The sequence below is a fragment of the Zootoca vivipara genome, chromosome 8 (genome assembly GCF_965207765.1).
Source record: "Zootoca vivipara chromosome 8, rZooViv2.hap1.1, whole genome shotgun sequence".
NCBI classification, from domain to species: Eukaryota; Metazoa; Chordata; class Lepidosauria; order Squamata; family Lacertidae; genus Zootoca; species Zootoca vivipara.
Window position 1 is genome coordinate 12932388 of NC_142591.1, and position 25133 is coordinate 12957520.

At 40.6% G+C, this 25133-nt stretch overlaps 1 protein-coding gene across 2 annotated transcripts in view; it reads right to left on the reverse strand.

Moving 5' to 3' along the window:
- Positions 1-2678: 2678 nt before the first annotated feature.
- Positions 2679-25133, reverse strand: part of RETREG1 (reticulophagy regulator 1) — a 45097-nt gene continuing 22642 nt past the window's right edge. The window contains exons 1-7 of one of the 2 annotated variants that reach the window (XM_035124942.3): positions 21650-21809; positions 10757-10883; positions 9303-9387; positions 8540-8677; positions 8064-8128; positions 6831-6957; positions 2679-5906 (exon numbers count right to left, since the gene is read on the reverse strand). In XM_035124942.3, the coding sequence (XP_034980833.1) occupies positions 5419-5906; positions 6831-6957; positions 8064-8128; positions 8540-8677; positions 9303-9387; positions 10757-10883; positions 21650-21684 (1065 nt within the window). In that variant the 5' untranslated portion in view covers positions 21685-21809 and the 3' untranslated portion in view covers positions 2679-5418. Of the gene's footprint in view, positions 5907-6830; positions 6958-8063; positions 8129-8539; positions 8678-9302; positions 9388-10756; positions 10884-21649; positions 21810-25133 lie in introns of those variants that run through there. The other variant, XM_035124941.3, reaches the window with a different exon arrangement.

Genomic DNA, 25133 nt, shown 5'->3' on the forward strand with positions numbered 1-25133 from the left:
TTATATATAGTCAAACACTAACCTCAAATCAGTTCATTTATAACTTCAGAGGATATTTGGTCAGGTTATATTATTGGATGTTGTATACCCCCTTCCCTTTTCACTGAAGGAGATATGCAAAAAGCTTTGTGCAGGAGGCATAAAAATAGGTAAAAAAAAGTTACAAGGAGGCATCCAACCACCATCTTTAGCCTTTTCACTTGTGGGAAACCAATCCCAATCTGTGTTTTTATCTGAATACAACTACAAAGCTAAAGAATTTAAGCCCATTTCCACTCCGGTTGATTTCAAAGCAACTCCTACTGATTTCAATGGGGTTAACATTCAAGTAAGGTAAAGGTAAAGGGACCCCTGACCATTAGGTCCAGTCGTGACCAACTCTGGGGTTGCGCGCTCATCTTGCATTATTGGCCGAGGGAGCCGGCGTATAGCTTCCAGGTCATGTGGCCAGCATGACAAAGCCGCTTCTGGCAAACCAGAGCAGCACATGGAAATGCCGTTTACCTTCCCGCTGTAGCGGTTCCTATTTATCTACTTGCATTTTGACGTGCTTTCGAACTGCTAGGTGGGCAGGAGCTGGGACCAAGCAACGGCAGCTCACCCCGTCACAGGGATTCGAACCGCCGACCTGCTGATCAGCAAGCCCTAGGCTCAGTGGTTTAACCACAGCGCCATTCAAGTATGCATCTTCAAAAGGCAGTTTCACAACATCCGAGGTATTTTTAGTAATTCAGTATTTTATCCATTCTGCTTTGAGGGTCTAAGGGGTAGTTCTCACATTAAAATTTTAAATACGGAAAGCACCCCTGGGTCTAAACTGGAAATTGTAATATATTATCAGTTTGCAAGAGAGAAGTGAAGGGCATACAGAGCATACAGAGGTCCTCATCATGATGTCTTTACCAGAAGCAGACAAATGGGGAAATAATTTCTTCTCCTGTTTCAAGGGCAATGGGAAATGAGGCCTGACAAAGTACCAGTGTAAGTGGTAGCTTTTTGTATTGCTACATGCAGAACAGGACAAAGAGTGTAAGGGAAATCCTTGCAGGCCAGAGGTACCCACAATTCATTGGACAGTGGTACCTTGGGTTACAAACACTTTGGGTTACAGACTCCGCTAACCCGGAAGTAGTACCTCGGGTTAAGTACTTTACCTCAGGATGAGAAAAGAAATTGCGCGGCGGCAGGAGGCCCCATTAGCTAAAGTGGTAGCTTAGGTTAAGAACGGTTTCAGGTTAAGAATAGACCTCCAGAACGAATTAAGTCCGTAACCAGAGATACCACTGTATTAGATCCGACTTCTGTTCTTTAAACAAAAGGAAGCACGAACAATTTCTTACATGGTAATATAGTTGTGTCTGCATTTGTAAATAACTAGGATGTTTGTGGAACACGTCAGATTTTGGGTGAAATTGTGACCTGGCGGATTAGGGATTTTTTTCGAAAAAAATGTTTTTCCGTGGGTTACGGCGCTGAGGGCTGATTTTTTGGGTCTATGATAAAAACATGCTGTTTACACTGCCAAACCTTGCAGGGGAGAATTTGCAACAGTTTGGCACCATTTTTGAATGAATTGGATAACGTCAGATTTTTGGTGAAATTGTGACCCCCGCGGGTTAGGGATCCCACCAGTGCTTTATGGATCACTCTGTAATTTGTAAAGCATAGTGATGGTTTTTACTTAGAATGTCCTAGAGCACATTTAAGGAAACGTAAGGCTACTTCTGATACAATTTTTATTGTTTTGGAGTACAGAAAACTAATATGAGGAACTATACTAGCAGAATTGGAAATCTTTGTTTGTTTGTTGTTGTTTAGTCATTTATGACTCTTCGTGACCCCATGCACCATAGCATGCCAGGCACTCCTGTCTTCCACTGCCTCTCACAGTTTGGTCAAACTAATGTTGGTAGCTTCGAGAACACTGTCCAACCATATCGTCCTCTGTCGTCCCCCCCCTTCTTTCCCAACATCAGGGTCTTTTCCAGGGAGGCTTTTCTTCTCATGAGGTGGCCAAAGTATTGGAGCCTCAGCTTCACAACCTGTCCTTCCAGTGAGCACCCAGGGCTGATTTCCTTCAGAATGGATAGGTTTGATCTTCTTGCAGTCCATGGGACTCTTAAGAGTCTCCTCCATGATAAAAAGGTAAAGAGACCCCTTACCATATCCATGATAGACCTCTAGAAATCAAATGTTTACTCAGCCTTTTGATGAACTGATACTTAAAAGTTGGGTGTTGGCGCCTAAGAATTTGTAATATTTTTTTTCACCATCAAGGATGAGCTTAGAGAAGCTATTACATTACCAAGTAAGTGGTAATCAATTCCCTATGTCAACAAAGGCAGCTAAAATCCAAGGAGCAGTGTACAAGTCATTTTCCATGCTGCAGGGGGCATTAGACTCAAACTGCAGCTTTTGCCACATGGTAAACTTGTTTTTGAAATGTGAGTTTGTAATGGAGTTTGGGCTTTGTTAAACAAAAGTCTGCAGTTCAAAGGCGGCAGGGCAGAACAAATCCTACAATCAAGCCCATGGGTGTATCATAGATATTCCAAATGCTGTTCAAAATTTGCAAAAGAGAATGCAAAGACCCCATGGTAGTTAATCACAACATCTCTTTTCTGCGTAAGTTGCTGAAGGTGGACGAAGTGAGAAATCAGTGCAGCTACACAAACAAATGTTTTCAGGACTGGGGCTTTATTTTATAATATTACGATCATACTTTTTTTTTCTCGATACCAGAAATATTGGTTTACAGGAAGTCTCAAGCAGGCCCACCAGCTGCTTTTAATGATGAACATTGGAACTTCAGTCCTTTTAAGAGTACCACCGCAGTATTGGATATTTGGAAATCCCTGAAACATTTCTTCTAAAAACAACAATAAAGTGCACACAGTTACATTTTACAACACAGCTGGTATGAGCCAGGAAGATGCTCTGCCAGTCTTCTTACAAGTCTTCTTCAAACCCCTCCCTGCTCTCTCCCTAAGCAGCCTCAACTATTTAACTGCGCAATCTGGCGCATGCTTACTCAGAAGTAAATCTCACTGAATTCAGTAGGGCTTATTCCCAAGTAAATGTGTTTAGGATTGAAGGGATGTATCTATAGAATGGATAAAGTCTGATTAACTGCACTTCCACCATGAAAAAAGAACCCCATGTTTAACAAGGGGAAGAGGTCACTGTGAGCTTCTCCTGAGCATATCTTTATTTATGGGAGCAGCATTCTTTTGGGTGGAAGTGCTTTCCTCTATTCCTTTATTTGTTCATAGACTACTTCTTAAAATAAAATAAAATAAAAGAGCACTGCCCAATGGCATCAAAGCCAGAGCTACATAAAAACCTGAGATAGTGAGTACACTATTTGTGGGGCATCTTTGATTGGAAACAACTGTCAGAATCTTGCATTAGGCAATTGCTTTGTTGCAATCCTAGACCCACTAAGGAGCAAACCTGCTTGAAAGTCAGTGGGACTTGGGAGTAAATATTATTGTTTTTGTCTCCAATCTTTTGCATGGCCTAAATCCACTTCCATCCATGTGACTCTAGGCTGAAGAATGAAGGCACCGACCTAACCAACAGAAAACTTGGCAGACACACGTACACACGTACACACACACACACAAAAATTCTGCTTGTGTCTGTGATATATAAAACCACAGGCACTAGCAGAATCAATAATAAGCAAGTATCCATTTGAGTCTGTAGTACCTTCCAAATCCCTGCATTCTGCATAACCATTTCATCATGCCCCCATCTGATGGGAGGTAAAATCATCATCAAGCCAAGTATGGAGATAGTTGACCAAGCTGCTTTGGAATGAGAGCTGACATTAGGGTAGTTTGGTCTTGTCTGTCTGGGGTCTCCTTAAACACCTTGCGTAGGGCAGGAGGGAAGAGAAGGATATTGAGCTCCTAACATCCCTTCCCAAGTTAACATTTTGGGCAGTGATACTACGCACATTGCCTATTGAAAATGAAAGCTATGGTGGGAAAAGACCACCACCCTATAAACCGGGGCTGTACTTTTTAGAGGCTCACTATATAACCATGTCTGTCTGTTAGAATGCCAGTAAAAATCTGTAACAGTTTGAGATTAATCAAAACAGCCAATATGGTCCCTCAATCTGCTGGCTTTTTATAACATACTATTAGAACTAGCAGTATTTCTTTTTTTAAAACTTTGGTTTACCTTGATAAGGCACTGCCTGCTACTGTCAACTTTAAAGGTAAACCACAAAGCTGAGAAGACAAGTTACATTTTAAGATGATCCAAAGTCAGCCACACAATATGCAAATTGTTAAAATTAGGAGTGTTTCATGGCAACAGCCTCTACTTATATGCTAGGAATAGAATATTCTACATTTCTTTTGCAAGCAGAAGTTCTGGAGGAACTGAATATAGCAGTCAATCTCTTTCATTTTAGATGCAATGTAATACTTAGGTCCTAAGAGCATAGAATTGATGGAGACTGACTATTCAGTTTCTGAATACCTCCCTGGTTTCCTTGCCCCAAACCCAAATTCAACCCCACACTGCATATACATATATTACACATAGATGACTTATATACTGCCTCAAATGTATTGTTCTTTCCTTTTGCTGTGAAGCTAGTAAGAGTACATGAAGCATGAAATTATGCCATTCTGTTAGGCTAATGGCCTACAATAACTGAAGTAAATTTTAAGTGCATCACACTGTCCTGTGTGAAAAGTATCTCTGGGAATTCATATAGGTCAGTGTTTCTCAACCAGTGTGCCTCCAGATGTTTTGGGACTACAACTCCCATCATTCCTGACCACTGGTCTTGCTAGCTAGGGATGATGGGAGTTGTAGTCCCAAAACATCTGGAGGCACACTGGTTGATAGGTAACACAAATGATGGCAATCAGTTACAGTGATGATGTCTGGAGTCATAAATCAGAGATATTTGCAAAAGGGTTCAGAGTCTCTGAGCCTATCAGACATTTGTTTACTCTTGGAGGTTTAGATATTCCGCTACATAGGAGGTAACTAGGACATGATGGCTTCTTGATTCCTGTTGATATCTTCTCTCCCTGACGCATTGCTCCTAAACACTTGAAAAGAGTAAACACGCTGGAGGTGAAAAGGATTTGGTTACAGCCACGAGGGAGCTACATTTGGCAATTTATATATATCTATATCTATATATTGAAAACCTTGCCTCTTAAATTCCTTTGATACAAAATAATGAGATACATTTTTCTTTTCTATGGGATCACTATCAGAAACAAAACTACCAGCATCAACTGATCTGCAACAAGTTAGTACACTTTGCATGGAGGACATAACAGCACATCTAAAATAATAAAGCTTACAGCTCATCATTTTCCTTTTTTTCTTTTGCATTTCACATGGTCTATATTTTATTTTCTCTATACTATTAAGCAGCTCCAGTTAATGGCCCCCAAGCAAGTTTGAGAGGAAGCCTAAAGACTTCTTTTCTTGTGGTTCTGCCTCTTGGCCTCTGGTAAGCCCCAGTTCGCTTTCTATCTGCTCAAGCTCTGACTGGTCAAGCAGTTCAAAATCATCGCCTTCCTCTGCATCTGTCTCTTCGCTTAAGTTTGGGTCACCTTGCACAGACTGCAACTGGTCTCTGACAGCTGCGGACACCACCGACGTAACAACATCTCCGGCAACTGCTCTTACTAAGCTGAAAGCCGGGTCGCTGATCAATGGCAAGGAAAGGCCTGCTGCAGAGTGCCCCTCCTTATCCTGCCTGGTACGCCGATCTGATGTGGTAGAGAGATGTTCCTTTTTTCTCTCTTGACGGACAGGGATGCCAATGCTTGAATCGTCGTCATCATCATTTGTTCCTGCACCATTTTCCACAGATGGAAATTCTGCGAGATCTTTTGCGAAAGCTTCCTCGTGGCGATCAAAATCTATTGAACAGCCAACAGGAGAAGCCATTATCAACACATGATACAACACAAATTTCTATTGAATAAATAATTGAATAAATAAAAGTCATGCCCACTTCCAGCAATACTAAAAATAATAATAATGTCAGCATGTAAATCAACTTGGAAGGACTCCATAACAGGACAAAATAATGCCTATTGGGTACATCAACAGTTCCTCCCCAAAACAGACAAAAAGAAAAAGAAAGGAAGAAGACTGAGAGAATAAATCTAGAGAAGTAAATATTAAAGTTATAGATAAAAGGTAAATTTTAAGAATGGTAATCAATTAAGTTTTACTCAGAGCAGATGTATTTAATGAACAGGACAAAGTTAGGGCCACTAGGTCTACTCTGAGTAAAATTTGTTGAATGTTACCCAAGATTTGGAAAGGCTGAAGGCCACTGGTTTAATATACACATGCAACTGATCTGTTATAAATTCACTCAATTGCATTCAGTTTCTTTTTATCATAATCATAATAATTTTATTATTTATACCCAGCCTATTTGATTGGGTTGCCCCATCCAGGTTACTAATCAGGTCTGCCCTTACTTAGCTTCTTCAGTGACTCACATCATCTTATTCAGTCATACAACACACTGAGAAGTGATCACTGATGATACAGTTACCAACATTTGCAAAGCAAATGTTAGTGAACAAATATTTTAGTTAGAATAGGAAAGAAAATGTCATCTGTGAGTGGAGGGGGGTGGTGTCTAGTCCTTTCTACCACTATAGTTGTAACACAAAAGTATCTACTTAAGATACCATTTTGTGCATAAATCATTAAATGTAGATTACAAGGTGAACTAAAAATAGACTTGAGAGGGACAGAATTAAATAAAAGTGCTTTCATATGCAAAAAAGAAACCCCCTACAAATTTGGAAGCAAGATGCACGTACCATCAGATGTGTCTGTTTGTGGAGTGTTGGCCTCAGAAAGATTGAAAGTCCCGTTGTCAGTCCAAGATACTTCTGATATATCTGTATCTGATACAGACATCTCTCTGGCCACAACTGTAGGGCTAACCTGTATTTTGAGGGGGGGGGGGAGAAAACTGTCAAGTATGGCACTCTTAAATTCTAGGCTAAACTGAATACCTACACATTTAAAACTTACGCCATGTGAATTCAATCAAGTTAACTCACTTGAATCCACTGATGTAATTGAAATAGTTGGATTCAAGTTAGTTATGTCCATTGTTTTCTATGAGTCTACTCTAGGTATAACTTTGTCAGATAGCACCCCGAGAAATTCTTGCTTTATATACTTGTGGAATGTAAAGTTCTAACTACAAGATACAAGAAGGGAAAATTATGCAGCAACAATATTTTAGTGTTGCTTCAGTGTATAGTAATGTATTTTAACAATACATTGTTAAATGCACAATACGAGGGATTGTGAGATGCTCCAGAAGGATCTCTCCATACTGATTGCATTGAAATGGCAATACTGTTCAATGCAAGTGTAAAGTAATGCACACTGCGGCAAACTTTCCTCCCCTATCTTTATATATACACATTAGATTGAATGCATAAACAAGTGAGGGCTGTGTGCTGTAGGGAGAAGGGAATGGGCTTGTGGGATCCTGATCCCCCATCATATATACACTTTGAATGTCAATACAGGACTGCTAATGCCATTATCTGCATCCTTCAGGTGCTGAAGAAGTAGACATGTGAAGTTTGTATTGTGATGAAATCTTTTTGTGTTGCAAAGGGTCTATAATATCAGCGTAGCTGTAGAAATCAGAGCCCTGTTTCTAATTGCTTGATGAGTCGTGACTTTCATTTCCACGGACTGAAATGATGGTACCTGTTGCATTCACAAGACAAACCTCTCATGCCAAAAAGCAGGTTCAGAGAAAGAATGTCTCCTACATTACTCTAGGCTGCAGTCCTGTGTGCCCTCACTCCTGAGCAAGTTCTACTGATCTCAAGTCTGACATGCCTCTGAATAAACAGGCTCAGGCTGTAGAAACGTCTTGAAATTCCAGCACACCTGGGTAGATTTGCAGCAAACAAGTAGAAAGGAGTGGACAACGCTTGAGAAATGTTTCTCTTTCTGGACAACGAAAGCACAACAGTCAATATGCTTATTTGTAGTCTAGAGAACTCAATATAGAACCAACCTACCTTAGGACACAAGGCTGATACATCTAGTTCACTGTTGTCATCTGCCAACTTTGTTCTTATAATTTCTGGAAAAGATTACAACCAATTAGCTTTCCGTTACATACTTTGTTTGTCAAACATTCCTAGGTTTTTGTTGTTGCGGCTAACAAAAAAATCAAGAGATTTATGTGCATAAATTCTACATGTGTAAAATTTATTTATATACCATTTATTTATTATATATTTCTACACAAAGTTTTACATGCACACTGCTTTACAATGCATACGTAGTAACAATATTCTTTTCCCCAAGATACACAACATTGTTTGGTTTTGAAACTTTACTCTTATCGCTCATGGAAAGCCTATTTTTTTTTGGTATTTGTTTGTATTTGTGGATAAACTGGCAACCACAAAAATAACACACCTCTTCTTCTTTCCTCAAGAAAGCTGACAATTACACAGGGAGGAAAAGCTATTCAAAGCTGCCTGCTTACCAGCTCTCTCTTTCAATTTCTGGTTGATATAGTCCCAAATGCCAAAGTCCAGTTTCAGCAGAAGCGGCTTAATGTTGCTAAATACTTTCTGCCCAAATTCATTGCATTTGAAGAGTGGGCACAAGAAGGCACACAGTACTGCAACAGAAGTAGGAAATATAAATAAGTTAGTTCTACAATTTTTTACAACAAGTTTGCAAAAAAGTAAACTTTTGAGATATGCCATTTTTTGAATACTCTTTACAAATCCTTCTTGAAGCATATAAAATGGTCTGTTTCCAAGGAACATGCAAGTTAGAAATATCTATTGCTAAATAAAGCACTGTGTGGGTTTAGTGGGATCCACAGCATCTAAGAAAATCTTGTGTGGGGAGTTTGTGTAGCATAGTGGCTAAGTCTCAATTAGTTCAATGGAACTTACTCCTAATGTACCAGTTTATGAGACTGCAGCCTAAAAGCTCCATAGCACTGTAGCAGCATGATCTCTTTAAGGAACTAAATATGGATTTACTGCTTCGTTTATTCAGTGAATCCAGATTTTTGCCCTTAAGAACTTCAGCTTTGTCAATATCACATTTTCCTAACATTTAAGCCACAATTATTTTGCTGCCAGGAAAAATGTGATTTTGTCTTCTTTTCAAGCATCTTAATTGCAATGGTGAATTCTGTGCAGAATGTGGTTTGCCTGTTGCTATGGGAATCTGCTCCCCTCCCCCGAAAGTAAAGTAACTATTGCATCCCTTAAGAATTGGAAGCAACTTACATAGAAGGTAAGAGAGTACCACTCCAGGAATGTAACTTCCTAAGATTGTGAAGAATGTACACACACTGCAGACCAGGAGGCAAAACTGTTTAAGAGAAAGCATCAAGTAATGATCAGAGATATCACCGCCACCTTCAGTATCTAAACTAAAACATGGCTTTTAACATGTTCTTACCAACAGCAAAAATTGTAGAGCTACCTTCCATCACCATCATTTTAGTAAACAAATCAGAAGAGTGATGAAAATGCTTGTTACCCATAGGGGATTATATTTTGTGTCTTTGTCACTCACTTTCCTTTACACCACAATACATTGCGTGTGACTGAGGTGCTCAGAGAAAAGCTTCTTCTGCAGCTCAGCTGCATCCCCACCCAATCATTCTGGTGGCTGAGCCCCCACTTCAACTGCAAAGGAAATACAAAGTTGTGGGGAGGGCAACAGCGAGTAATATGACTTTGGGTGGCCAGTCTGAACACTGCCCTCTGCTTCTTCAGATATCCCATGGTGGTGTGAGAGATGTGCACATGCACAACATACAACTGGAGTGTGTGTGTGCTTTCTGGGAAGTGAGGAGCTGTTTTAACCTGCTGCTAGTTTTAGCCCAGTTTATTCCAAATCTGGTATTTTAAGCAAGAGGTGTTTCCGCATACAGTGGTACCTCAGGTTACAGACTCTGCTAACCCAGAAATAGTACCTCGGGTTAAGAACTTTGCTTCAGGATGAGAACAGAAATTGTGTTCCGGCAGCATGGCGGCAGCGGGAGGCCCCATTAGCTAAAGTGGTACCTCAGGTTAAGAACAGTTTCAGGTTAAGAACGGACCTCCAGAACGAATTAAGTTCTTAACCCGAGGTACCACTGTACAGGCATCCCTCTTTACTAACAGACATTCTCCTAGTCATCGTGCAGAAGTCAGCTCACTACTGCTGGCATCTGCAACAATGCCTAAAAGAGGAGTGGGGAGAGTAATTTAATTTATTGTACACATTCATACCTGTAAGATTTCATTAATCCCAAAACTGATTGGCAGCTCATAATGAGACCTGGTCCAACATATTTTGCGATCTTAAGTAGCTGTCCTGCATGATTCAAGTGGTGCAACACCAGGAAAAGCACTTGCAATGTTGGGAAAGGATGCTGGACAGAACAGTGAGACAGTGTGCTGCTGACTACAATCCAAAGTTATATCCCAGCATCTTTTCCAATATTTAAAGGGATCCTGGAAATTTTTTCCTGGGCTAAATAGTGCTTCATCACAACCGGCACCCATAAACATAGCTTTATGCTTTATGCTATTGAGTATGTTAGCATTGCCTTCCCTCAAGAGCAATGGGACCACTAAGTACACATGTATATGGTTCTGCTGTTAACATCCTTGTTTATACATTGATTATTGACACAAAGTATCAGGAAGTTTATTCATTGGAGCAAGGTAAATTGCAAGCCTCGTTTTACCTTGCCTGGGTTCTGTTCTTTGAAGTGAGACATTTCTTGGAGAAAGACAAAGAAACTCATCATTGCTTCTTCTATGCACTGGTTCAGCCTGATCCTGTATTCAGACTTGGAATCAATGACTTCCCAGCTGAAAAATTAAAACAAACATTAAAGACTCACCAACAAATAAAACAAACAGGGACTTTGCTCTCAAATAATTTCACCTTTTGGTTACTCAGCAAAACTAATCCTCAGTTATAGCCATAATATGATGGTTAGGCCTCTCCTGGAGATCAACTTGCTGCCCCGATTGCTGGGTCCAACTACTCTCATAGGTCCATCTGCAACTACACATTTGTGCACAAAAATGTAGCATATATACAGAAGAAATGCATGTTACCACCTGAATGCCAGGAAATTGCACCAGCTCCCTGATATACATATACACACAGTAACAAATACACATTTGCCACCCCCTAGCTTGTAAAGTGGCACTCAAACTCCAACCTCGTTTAAAGACAGCGAATGCAACTGCCACATCTTAAATTGTACTTGACATTTCTGCACAAGAGCTTTTCCTGCTCTCAAAGGTTTTTTTTTAACCCCTCAACCACTTCTGTCAATGCTGGGCAGGACAAGAACTTTGCCACTCAGATTTACAGCTTCTATTCTTATGTATGTTGCAGAAAGGCCTGAAAGCTCAGTGACAACAAGAGGCAACAGGTGACCAAAATATATGGCCAAAACTGTGTGGACAGTACTGAGCGCTTTAATTGCAACTGGGTATATCAAGGTATCAAACTATCTCTTCCTGCCTATTTTCTTTTAAAACAAATAATCATATTCCTTATTGCAAAAGCAGTCTAACCTGTCCAACAAAATCCAGTAGAAAACTGCCTTGAGGAGGCACAAGGCATTTGGAAATACCCACTCTCTTTCTCGCCCATTTCCATGATTTCTGCAATTTGGCAAGCACTAACAGTGAGGTGCGTCTGTATCTTGCTAAAACATACATCTTTGCTCAGCTGTTCCCCTGACTGTTGATGCCAATTTTTTATGATTCTGGTAGTGCACTGATGGCTTTATTCCTTAATATAACAAAATAATAAAACATCCACTTGGTTTTGTTTTGCATTGATTATTCACTGGATTTTTTGGGGGTGTGTGTGTGTGATTTCTATGCTGCTTTTATTTTATTTTTAAAAAAATCCTAAAGTGGCTTATTTGACTGGATTCATAAAATTTGGATTTATAAAATAACGAGTGTGGAAATGGTTTTAATAAGAAATATTTGGTTTATCACCAGATCAAAAATCAAAGCCCTAAGAAAACCAAATCCCTGTGCCTCTCTTCTCCCTCACCTGCAGACCTTGAAATATATACGTAGGGATTATCACCCAGTTTAAAATGAAATATTATTAAGCTGATCTCTTTCTCCTCCTGCTGTCGCAACAAGCAAGCAAGCAAGCAAGCAAGCAAACAAACAAAAAAGTGTGTAACATTTTGTCATTTAAAGCTTATTCAGATGCTGAGTAATGCATGCAGCAGAGCTGCACCTGTCCAACCTGTCCTCACCTCTACCCCTGGGCCTACCTGGTATTTGTGCCACGTAATTGGTGCCTATGCACGTTAAGCCTCCTAGCGCATTAGCTTTATCCCTCAAAAGTGAAGAAGCAAAGACTCTGTTACCCAGACTTACATGTACTGAAAACTGAAGTCAGGACAGGACTCAAAAAATTTAATCAGGTGACAGCAAAAACTGCATTTTTTTAAGCAGGGGCAATTAGGATAAGATCTATTATTTGATTATTGATGTAAACCTCTAAAACAGGCATGTCAAACCTGCGGCCCTCCAGATGTTTTGGACTACAATTCCCATCTTCCCCAACCACTGGTCCTGCTAGCTAGGGATCATGGGAGTTGTAGGCCAAAACATCTGGAGGGCCGCAGGTTTGACATGCCTGCTCTAAAATGTATTTCGCATAGGTAAGTTTTTAGCTCTTTCTTCAGTACATTTTATTTTATTTTATTGCTATGGCTAGCGGCTGATGCAAATAAAGATTCTTCTGATCCAAAAGTTTCTTTTTTCTTAAGCAGGCACTTATATCATGAATAGGTGCTGAATTCTCCTTCCAGCTGCAAATGACTCTTCATAGGGTCCCCACAACCTTCAGGAACAGCTCTTTGTAGGATACATGGGGTGAGGTGGGAACAGGATCCCGGGAAGGCCTCAGTACACACTGTGGACTTTTAAAGCCCTAAATGGCCTCAGCTTAGGAGCATCTCTACCCCCACCATTCAGCCCAGACACTGAGATGCAGCTGCAAGGGCCTTCTGGAAGTTCGCTCACTGTGAGAAGTATCATGTTTTTAATACGTATTCTGTATTATGTATTCTGCTGGGTGCCCAGAGTGGCTGGGGAAACCCAGCCAGATAGGCGGGGTATAAATAATAATATATTTATTATTATTATTATTATTATTATTATTATTATTATTATTATTATTATTATTATTATTAAGGGACCTCCTCCTGCTGCCTCACAGCATGCTGCCTGAGTCCACTTTCCCCTTCCATCACATTCTTACTTGCCTGTCCCAGGATAAATCCTGCCTAGCTTAAGAGGCTATGCATGCCCATACAGACAGAAATATTTAGCAAGTGAAGTGAAATAAGAATGTTTGACTTGAAGTTTGGGCTTTGTTTTGGTGACAGCTGCTTAAACACAGAGGGACACACACTCAGGATGTTACCTACCGTGTTTCTCTGAAAATAAGCCATACCCCGAAAATAAGCCATGGTGATAGGCAGTTTAACCTTGCAGGTTAAACTGTACCATACTTAATAAAAAATAAGACATCCCCTGAAAATAAGCCACTGTGTTTTGTTTTGTTTTTGAAAAAAAATTAATATAAGACGGTGTCTTATTTTTGGAGAAACACGGTAGGAGTTGTGACAAGTGTTGTAGCCCATTCCCAGCATGGGCCAGAAGATTCAGTTCTATCAGGTTCGCTGAAAATGACTAATGGTCTCATGCTGCCAGTTTGTAACCAGACATCTGCTCCAGGCAAAATAAACCACTGAGGATTTCTTAGAAAGGTCAGTAACATCTCATATTACCGATTTAAAAACAAACAAACACACACACACACACGCCGCCGCCGCCACCCAAAGCTGTGCTGGAATTTTGTAGTCACATGAGCTGGTTAGTGTCTGCTCCCAGTTAGGATGAAGTAACTCTATGACGTGGCAAATAAGGGATTATAAAAGCACAAACAAAATGCTAGCAATTACACAGCTTCCGGTATTCCTAACACCTCTAATAGCTTGAAAGCAGAGATGAATATTCATCACCCAATTCAGCTTCTCATTTTGAACTGTTTCATACAGTGACAAACTGATTCCCCAACCCCACTCTGCTGCTTTATTCCCAAAGGCTTTATTTGCTAACAATTTTTATTTTAAAATGGGAAAGGCTGTTCTCGATCATGACTTGCTTTTCAAACTCCCGCTGAATACAGAAATGCAAGCATCTAAGATGCATCTGTTGGGCTGAATTCGTAGGAGTTTTTATTAAAGTGGCAGCTTGACGCGGAAGGTTAATAAGCACTCCCCCCCCCCCATTTCTACAGATTCTGTTAGGGATAAACATAACACATATGACACGAACACGTAACTCTAGAATTTATCAGTTGCTTTTCTAGCATCTTTATGAAAAAGATAGAAAAGCAGAACGAGACTCATTATTTTTTGTAAAAAACCAAAAAAGCTTAATGAATATCTGTTATCACAAAGAACCAGTGCTATTTTTCTATAAAAACGAGCTCACCATGAGCTTCTCCCTCCTTCTCTTAAAATGGCAATGGTGCCCACCTGAGAGGTGATTGTGATCTCCAGCTTTAAAAAGCCCTGCAAAGAACTACCAAAATTTCTAAAACCTTATCACCATTGATTGCACCACCATTATGCACAACACTTTATCAATATGCGTTCATCAATATGCGAAGTAAGAAGCTCATCCCTATCCCAAAAGGCTTGCAATCCAATTAGGATAGGGCTAGGAGGCTGAGTCAGACTTTGTAGAAGCATTACATTTTGAAGAGGGATTTGAAGGGATACAGAAAGGTGATTCTACTACTCTTGTAGAAACAAAGCTCAGGTAAACAATCACTGATTGCAAAACAGTTCATGAAAAAGTAAGTATATTAAAAATGTTCTGAATAACCAAAGCCTTAGAGATACCTCCCTCAAAGCAATGACTAAAGTCAACTGATGCCCCCAACATCACATGACCAACCATCTCCTTTTCAATCCATTGAAAGGAGACTTCTTCAGCTACTAAATAGCAAATCCTTTCACTCTTCCATATCTGCCTTTGCAACTGTATCAGACTGGCTACATATTTAAAAAAAATACTGGGAGGAATTCAACTTAGTGTTAAGGAGATCTCTTCATCAGGGCAAGTACTGCTGGTTGGCTGAAGGAACTACCTCCTCTCTCCTTCCCCTGTGCACTGTTCTTGGGGGTTTTCATGACTCCCCAGAGCCAATTTTAGGGGGCATGTGGGGGGAGGAGAAGGCCTTTTGTTTGGGTTTCTGCTAGAGGGCCCTATTAATCGAATCCCATCCATTTTAACTACCGGTATTAGTGAAGAGTACAAATACATACTAGAAAGCTATCCATGCAGCTTCCTCAAGAGAAAACATAAAAACATATAGTTTACTTGGAAGGGAGATTGAAGGCGGATTTATACAGTCTCTGAAAGAGAAATATTTAACTGGTAAATAGGCAATGACAAAAAGAAAGATAAACGAGATCCTGGGTCACTGAAAAAAGGAAGGAACCAACTTACTCCATATTTGAAGGGGAACACCCTGAACTGGGCCCAGAGGTAAACTGGTAGTCAATGCAGTGGTTTTATAACAGGGGCTATATGTGTTCTAAAGGCAACTCTAGCCAGTAATTTTGCCACTGCATTTTGGGCCAGTTGGAATTTCCAAATCCAATGTGGAAGTTACCAAAGCATGGAGTATGTTAGTTAAGTCATCTCTGCCACGGCTAGCAAACCAGCCATAGCTGGAAATAGGCACTCCAACTACTGAGGCCACCTGAGCCTCAAGGGACAATGTTGGATCCAGGAGTACCTTAGCTTACACTTCCAGGAGAGTGCAAATCCGTCCAGAACAAACTGTCTTCCCACCTTCTGGACTTGAGAACGTGGAACACATAACACCTCTGTCCTTAACGATTTTGCTTCAATTTTTTGTCCCATATCCAGCCCATCACTGCCTCTAAATATCCATCTAGCACCTCAGCCACCTTTCCTGATTCAGATGGAAATGACAGATAGAACTAGATAACGTCTGACATTTGTCAATCAATTTGTTCCAGGAATTGAACCAGACATGTGTGCTTATTAAACACATTCTTATCCATTTGCCTATAAAGTGAGAGTGTGGGTACTTTTTATCCCAAACAGAGCACGTGGGGAGGGTGTAACAAAACCCCCATCTTAACAATAAAATGAACACTGTGCATAGTTAGGTATCTGCAATGACAGCACTAAAGTACAGTCTGTTAGGGAGAAAGATCAATAAAACCTCAGGGATTTCTGCACTTATACTAGCAGGTTTTTTTCAGATTTTGGGGCATGTTGCCACACAATCATTATTCAGCTAGCATTCCAGTAAGGTAAAAAGGTAAAGGACCGAAGAGCTCAGTGGTTTAGACCACAGTGCCCCTGCGCACCCCCATTCCAGTACAAGCTACTAAAAACCTGCTCATTGTACCTCAAAAAATCCTGACTTATATCACATCACTTCCGTCTGAATGGTGCAGTCAGTTTGGAAACTCAGTTCAGAGGAGAGATATGGTAGAGAGAGATGGTGGCACTGAGTCAAAGTACTGCCCATGATAGCATTCATTAGCTGACAATAACATTTGATCATAAAAACAAAGTTCACTATACCTCAGGGAGACATGCAGTTCCTCTTCTAATTTCCTATATTTTTATAAGATGAGAATTCTAGAATACTGGGCATTAAATAAATAAATAAAAATGAACAACTATCTCTGTGTGCATGCTCATAATGTAGGCATTTACTGGCTGGAGGAACATGTGGGGAACATGTAAGGGGTGTGACTACAGTCAAAAAACTTTTCTCAGCTTAGGCTCAGCTCTCCATAAGTGTGAAAAGGACAACCTCACTCTCTCTAACAAAAGCAACAAGTGAACAAAGGTGTAGACCATCAGCTACAAATTATCGCTTAAAAATGTCAGATCAAACAGGAACTATACTACTGTATTGTAAATGCAGAAAGACGCATAGCAAAGAAAGAATGACAAACTCATTCCAAGAGAAAACACCCCACTATCACCCCATTCCAATGCCAAGCACAGCAGCAGCAGTAGTAGCAGCAGCAACACAACAGTACAGTAACTGCAAATTTAAAAAAAAGAAATGATGGGAGGGAACCATTTTGTATAGGAAAAAAATATGCTTAATTTGTGAAATAATTTTCCTGCACAGCAATAGGTGTAAGAAAGAAACATTAACATAGCACACTTTTGGAGCAGAAAATTTGTCAGACCAGTTGAAATCAATGTACCTAATAGGGTCGGAACATTGATTTGTGTCACTTTTCCAATTTTCTACTTCAGCTCCATGTACTTTCTCCCTTTAAAACAGGGGCCAGCAAACCTTTTCAGCAGGGGGCCGGTCTACTGTCCCTCAGACCTTGTGGAGGGCCGGACTATATTTTGAAAAATTAATAATGAACGAATTCCTATGCCCCACAAATAACCCAGAGATGCATTTTAAATAAAAGCACACATTCTACTCATGTACAAACACGCTGATTCCTGGACCGTCCGCGGGCCAAATTTAGAATGTGACTGGGCCGGATCCGGTCACCGGGCCTTAGTTTGCCTACCCATGCTTTAAAAGGTAACCACCCTCAGCACCTCATGACAAAGGCAGCAGTGATTGTTTGGGTGGGTGATCTCAGAAGATTTGTGGGTATCAGGAGAAGATCTCCAAGATGCCCTTGTGGCAACCCCATGTAATAATAATGATAACAACAACAACAACAACAACAACAATAATTTTATTATTTATACCCCACCCATTATTTATTCCCCAGCCACTTTGGGCAGCTCCCAACAGAATATTAAAAACACGATAAAACATCAAACATAAAAAACTTCCCTTTACTACCAGCAATTATTTTCCTACATAAGCCTATTATAGGGACATAAATATAAAATCTACTGGAAAAACCAACACCTGAGTCAGTTCTAGCACTATTGTCCTGCAAGCAAAATGAGTCTTATGTAAGACACAAAACACCTGCATGAAGAATGGTTTGATCCGCACAGAAATATACCATGTACAGCATTGTGACAACATGCTGATTAAGACAAAATGACTCATAAACTATTAAATGCAAGGACTTCGAAACTTGTCCCTATATAATATTTCTGCTCTTTTTTATTTACTCTCAGAGCTAGAATCCCCAGAGGAACACACAATGGGGAGGCACCACCATGACTTGACAGGTGGGCTCTCCTTCATCTCCTCTTTCTCTCTGGCAACAAGGGAGGCTTTTCTGGTAGGTGAAAAAGCAAGAGAGAGAGAGAGAGAGAGAGAGAGAGAGAGAGAGAGAGAGAGAGAGAGAGAAGGGAGCCATTGCATTTTTGACGAAAAGCTGCAAGCAGATGAGCAATTATGGGGAAGGGGGAATATTGTGACAATTTGGTGGATTCAGAAGTTGAGAAAAGAAGAGCACTTTATGGTCTTGGGGAGGGAAACTGGGGCACTGAGATGGAAAAGGAAAAGTTGTGGTCCTGAGAGACAACTGAGGCAGGGAGATTGGAGATGTCACCACCCTGGAGAAGGAAATAATCGGGACAGGGCGGGGAATTGAGGCAGGAAGATGGGGTTGGCAAGCAGAGCAAGCAGGACCTTATTATATATATATTAAACATGGTACATATAATTCATGGATGGTTAACATTTGTTGGACTCAAGGGACACATTAATCCTTTGCCAAGCTTCAATGCCATATGCCAGTAGTGGGGGTGACCAAAAATGATGTGGCTATCCTGTACTCTCTCTTTCTCTGTCACACATGGTAAGTACACAGCACTCCCCTGTAACTGATCCATGTAGATCAGCTGAGTTGGGGGGGGGGAGTTATTACCCACTCCCCATGATTAACAAATGACTGATCAAATGACTAGAAGGGAGGTGGGCTGAGTAGTGGTTTAAATCTGACCCAGAGATGGAAAGAAGATAAAGTCCCTACCAGAGAAGAATGGCAGATGAAGTTAATGGACTATGCTGAAAAGGCTAAAAAGACCAGAGGAGTCAGAAATCAGGAAGACCAAAATTTTAGCAAGGAATGGGGAAAATTTATTGTAAACCATTGTCAACAGTTTAAATCGTTCGTAGGATTGGAAGATCACTTGTACAGTAGTTTAAGGTTGAATTCTGGACATAATGGAAGAGGCAAAGGATTTGGAGTATAATAAAAGATGTGGGAGGAAATGATTACTGTAATAATAGGACCCACAAAGGGGAGGATGGAAGTCCAGGAGATTCCTAGGAATCTTGTTTTATGATATATGTTTGGTTATCTCTGTAAAATTTTAATTTGAAAAACCAAATAAATAAATTTGTAACAACAACAACCACCCAGAGTCATGTCTTATAAATTTTTTTGTCACTGACAAAACTGATAAGGACTTGGCAGAGCATAACAATTTGCTGAGAGGGGTTGTATCAGGCCCTGGGCTGTGGGTTAGCAACACATGTTTTCGTTGGATATGTTTAAGTTCCTATATACGGCCCTGTCAAATTTAGCCAAAGACTATAAAGATAAATCACTTCACCCACATATTATTATTCTGATTAATTACCCGCCCTTCACCCTAAGGTTCCTGCGTGGATCACAAGAATTTAAAACACAAATGTTAAAAGCAGTTTAAAACAAATTACAATTACAAGATTGTATCACATTCGAGGACTGGTGAACAAAAGAGGTTTTTTAAACTAAACCTTGGGAATACAAATGCTGTAAATGCCCTGCATTAGAGAGATTCCTACTACTATGACTCTAGTGACAGACTCCACTGACCACAGTTTGATTCTGGGTCATGGTGGAAACAAGGAGGTAGAACTGTGTGTCATCACCATGTTGAAACTTAACTCCAAACCTCTGCACAATCTCACCCCATAGCCTCACATATACAGTAAGTCACTACCCTCTGTGGTACGTGACACTATCCACAGAAGCCAATAAAAAACCCACACCACCTGTTAATCATGTTAATACCCACTTGTCAAGGGTATCAAGAGCATATTCCGATTTCTTGTTCAATGAGTCAGATTGATACCTATTCTTTTCCTCACATTAAACAAGTTTGCCAAGACTGAATTTTGGATTACAAGTGACAGCAGCAACTAGAGAATTTCCGGGGATTTATCTGTCCAAAGCATCAACACAGTAAAAATGACAAAAAATAAAAATGTCTGGCTTATTTGCTACGCCTCACAAATCTTTATGTATTTATAAGATTAGTATTCCTCTTCTCACACACATACACCATCTGAGCCCAGTGTGCCTTCCAAAGGTCTAAATGACCAAAATATGTCTCAAGACTAAGGCATTATGCTACTTCCCTATGTTTAAATGTCTCTGATCACAGCTTCCAAAAGAACCCATTTCTAGTCTTACCTATTTGCTTCACAATAATGCTTCAAGAAAATGTCAAGTTCTCTCTAAAAAAAAAGGAATAAAAAGTTGCACTGTATGCCATTTGCTTCTTGACAAGACTGTTTCTAAATGAATCTTCTATTAAGAATCATGGTTTTTTGGAATGAGATTAATTCTGACAGCACCCATCATTTCCATGAAGGATATATTCTGTCTCTCTTTTCAGTTTTAGGGGAACAATGGTTCAAAGGTATTTTTAAAATTATTCAGAGCAATATTTTTGTCCTATGATTGTACTGGACTCTACTTTTGATCATCCATTTTGCTTCTTCAGTTTTATTTAGCTCTATTCTTTTGGTTTTGATTTCACTGAGCTAATAGGATAGGCACTCAGATGCATTGCCTTTTCTAGTCTCAGATTTTCTGTAAATATATATGGGTGTTTGTGTGAGGGGGACAGAAATTGGGCTCTTGAGAATTATACTGATTCATAAGAAAATGCGATAGAATCAACAATATGTTCTATATAATGGGTGGGAAACATTTGCCCTTCCAAAAGTTATTGGACTACAACTCCCATCATCCATTGAAAATACTAACTGGGGCTGCTGGGAGTTGTGTTTGGAGGGTGACAGGTTCCCCACCTTTGTTTTACATCCTTACAACAGGTATGGCTACCTGTGGCCTTCCAGATGTTGCTGGATTACAGTTCTGTCCGTCCCAGCCAGCATGGCCAATGGTCAGGGATAATGGGGAGTTGAAGGCCACCAACCCCTGCCTTAATTTTTTTGTTATGGCCTGATATAGACTTAAGCTCTGACCTCAAGGAAGTATTCCACAGGCATTTTCACAGGAACACTGTGCCCTTTCTAGTAGTAATACATTACATATCTGTCAATAACAGACTACACTGGAGTTATTTGTGTCTCTGACATTTCAAGTCTCTTCTGTTGGCAGCTTCATCGGAGGGCAAGCATGGGCAGTGACTTTTTAGAAGTTATAGAATGAAATGCTGTTATTATCAGAAGCTCAGAAACATGGCTGTTTGCACTATTATTGCCATGCAATAAACTTTATACACATTTCCACAGGTGTGAATTTATAGGAGAGCTACGGCAAAAAATCAGTGAGTATTCCTATGCTAAGAATCAAAGAAGCCAAACAAAAAAAAAATTCCAGAAAAGAAACCTACAGTACCTTTCGCTGGGTCCAAGGTCCTCACCTTCCGACATTCCTAACTTTTTGTCTCTTTTAAGTGTAAATCCAATGCTCAAGGAAAGTTTGTCAGTCTTCCTTTGAGCTTGAAGAAATCCAGTCTATGAGTCTCCTTTTGTGGCTCCTGTTAAGTCCCTCTGGTACAGGGTATATTTACACACATCTTAAGTGCCTGCTTGTCTTGAATGAAGTTCACAGTGTACTATTTTGATTGGCTAATTCCACGAATAAACAGGTCACACCTTATTCCAAATACTGTGACAGGCTCCTAGGCGGCAAGCACTGTCCAGAAGCCAACACTTTTATGGTCACGTGAGCAGCAACCACTACCCAGTTATTAACCTTTATTTGCCCAACTAGTTTGGAGCCTTACCTTCTCCTCTTTTGCTTGCTATGCCAGCCTCGTGAAAAAAATAATGACAACTTACATTTATCATCTTACACTTTCATCTTACCTTTACCAACCCAAGCTCAGCTTTTGGCTAATATTTTTCTGGCCACCTCTACCACTCACTCTGCTAGCATACAGCCCCCCTGCTTCTACACTAGCCTCTTATGATCCAGTGACATCATAAGAAGGTGACATCATGGGAGGTTCTACATTTTTTCCAAGTAAATGTGGCTTCATTCTCGGAACAGCACCACCAGCAGCACATGAACATTTTACTTGGCATGTTCTCAAATGAGGAAAGCCATTTCCTAACATGGTCCCTTCTTTCCATGTGACAGGCAGAGTAGCTCAAGATTTGTGTTTAGCAGCAGATGGTCAGCAGACAAGAAATAGCCAACAAAAGCAAAACACAAGAAAGCATTTGAGTATCATCCTCGTAAACAATTGGATGCTTGACAGGCTTGAAAAATTCACTAACTGCTCCAAATTAAATCAGCAGGGACAAGATAAGAGCAGCCTTCTCACATCACAGCCCCATATTAATGAACTTTTGGCAGCCGTTAGTATTGACTCCTAGTGGCACTTCCATGACCAATAGATAGTGACAATTACTACTATGAGATGCATGGGATAGCAGCAGGCACAGTCACTGTGGGGCAGGGAATGTCATGTTCCCTGCCACCTCAAGTGGGTTCTCACTCTGAATTTTCAGCTGCATTAACATTTCCATATCATTTTCCAAGTGAAAGTCATTTTCACTTCATTGGTTAAAACAGGAATGAGGTTGTGCAGAGACATGCAAGTTATCAGATTAAAGCATAAAACACACAAAAGCACCAGGAAAAGTGGTTTGCTATTTGCACACACGTAGTACCCTTGACAACCCGCTCCCACCACAAAAAGGAACCCTTTGAAGTAAACTGAAAAGTGTGTTTTGAAACCTCTATACCGATTGAATATAGAGTGTTCTAGCTTCTGTTCACTAAAGGAAGCAGCAATATAGTAGGCAGTCAGGCCACACACCCCTATTTCACTCCCAGAGCTACAATTCTCAGTGTTCCCTGTGAAGAACGATTGATTGTTAAACCACTCTGAGAATTTAACTCTACGAGTGGAATAGGGGCCTCCTAACAACTCCCAGGACCAGGCATAGGCATACTCCGGCCCTCCAGATGTTTGGACTACAATTCCCATCATCCCTAGCTAACAGGACCAGTGGTCAGCGATGATGGGAATTGTAGTCCCAAAATCTGGAGGGCCGAAGTTTGCCCATGTCTGCTCAGTCCTTAACAAACCACAGCTCTTAGAATTCTTTGGGGGAAGCTATGGACTGCAAGAAGACCAAACCTATCCATTCTGAAGGAAATCAGCCCTGAGTGTTCATTGGAAGGACAGATCGTGAAGCTGAGGCTCCAATACTTTGGCCACCTCAGGAGAAGAGAAGACTCCCTGGAAAAGACCCCGATGTTGGGAAAGATTGAGGTCACAAAGAGAAGGGGACAACAGAGGACGAGATGGTTGGACACTTGAACAGTGTTCTCGAAGCTACTAACATGAGCTTGACCAAACTGCGGGAGGCAGTGGAAGACGGGAATGCCTGGCGTGCTCTGGTCCATAGGGTCACGACTAAACGACAACATGGCTGTTCAAACTGGTATCATAGTGCTTTAAATGTGTCATGTGAATATGGCATCAGCTGGTATCTGCATGTGAGAAAGGGCAGTTCTGGTTACTGCTGGCAGCACACCCTAATAAATGCCTCTAGATGCCTGCATTGGATTGTAAAGCATTCTTTGTCTAAGGGCGCACTGTCAGGCTGACCACAGTAAATAAAATCCTATTTACAGATGCAATGACAAGCTACCCAATACAGTGCTTTGTCAGAGTCACTTATGGAAAAAGTTGCCTTTTGTAGGTTCAGTATGAATTTAGCTACTTGATCTTTGGCTACTTTTTGAAGCTCATGAAACAAGAGTTGTGTCTCCAGAAGGCATTCCACACCTTCTTTGGGCCAATGGAACCTCAAAGTCAGACGCAAGGGCACAGCTTTATTTCTATAGGAAAATTGGTGGTGGTAAACAGACGGCCATGCTAAGAGTGGTTGCAATTTCTTTCTCCCATGTTTATGGTTATATAGTTTCCCAATCTTTGTGATTCAGATTAAACAAGGAACTAAGTATAGTCGCTGGACATTATTAGATGGGATGAGACATATAATTTGTATTGTCAGGAAGCCCATTACAACATACTACATGAGCAGTCAATCAGGATTTCAATTTCAGAACTGGGCTTTAGTGTACTTTGCCTTGCTGGTAGGTCAGAGACACTGGAAATTTCAATAGCAAGTTCCCATGCTCAATTCCTGCTCAGCAGAGGAAGAGTGTTCGACAACTGACTTAATATAGCCTACAAATTGGCATACTGGGAGAGAGGAAGAAGATAACTCACGCCTGCTTTTTAGCTCCAGAAAGGCATCAAACTTAGTGCTAGGCAAGCATTCCACATAAAGTGCCCTCTCCCTGCTCATCACCTGGGGCGCTGGTGAAAAAAGGAGCATTCAAGCAGGTTCAACAGAATTCTTGATATGCGTGCATATAAAACTAATTTGTGCTTTAAGAGGTGATCACCAGCATTTTGAGCAGTCTCTAGAAATGGACCAGTAGCCAGTGCAACTGTTTAAGAACTGCTGAGATATGTTCCCTCTGACTGGCCCCAGTCAGTAGCCTAGCTTTTGCACATGGTGCCAACTGAATCATTTGCCTTCTGAGAGTGCAGATATTTCATCTCCTATGCCTCTTTTGTGGTGGTGGAACTACTCAGTTGGCCTATTATCTTTCCAAATGCTGGCTAATTTTCGTCCTCCGATCTTGATAGCTAGGCACAGCTGCTCTCAGGCATTCTCTCCCACCATCACTGTGTACCACTGGCTTAAAGACAACTTGCCTAGAGGTAGTACAACAAAGCAAACAAAACTATACTGTGACAGTGGTAGCAGCAAAGAAATCCATCGCACCAGCAAACTGCCATGACCAAGAGAATCTAGGCTGCCTTAACATAATGTCCATCTACTTCACA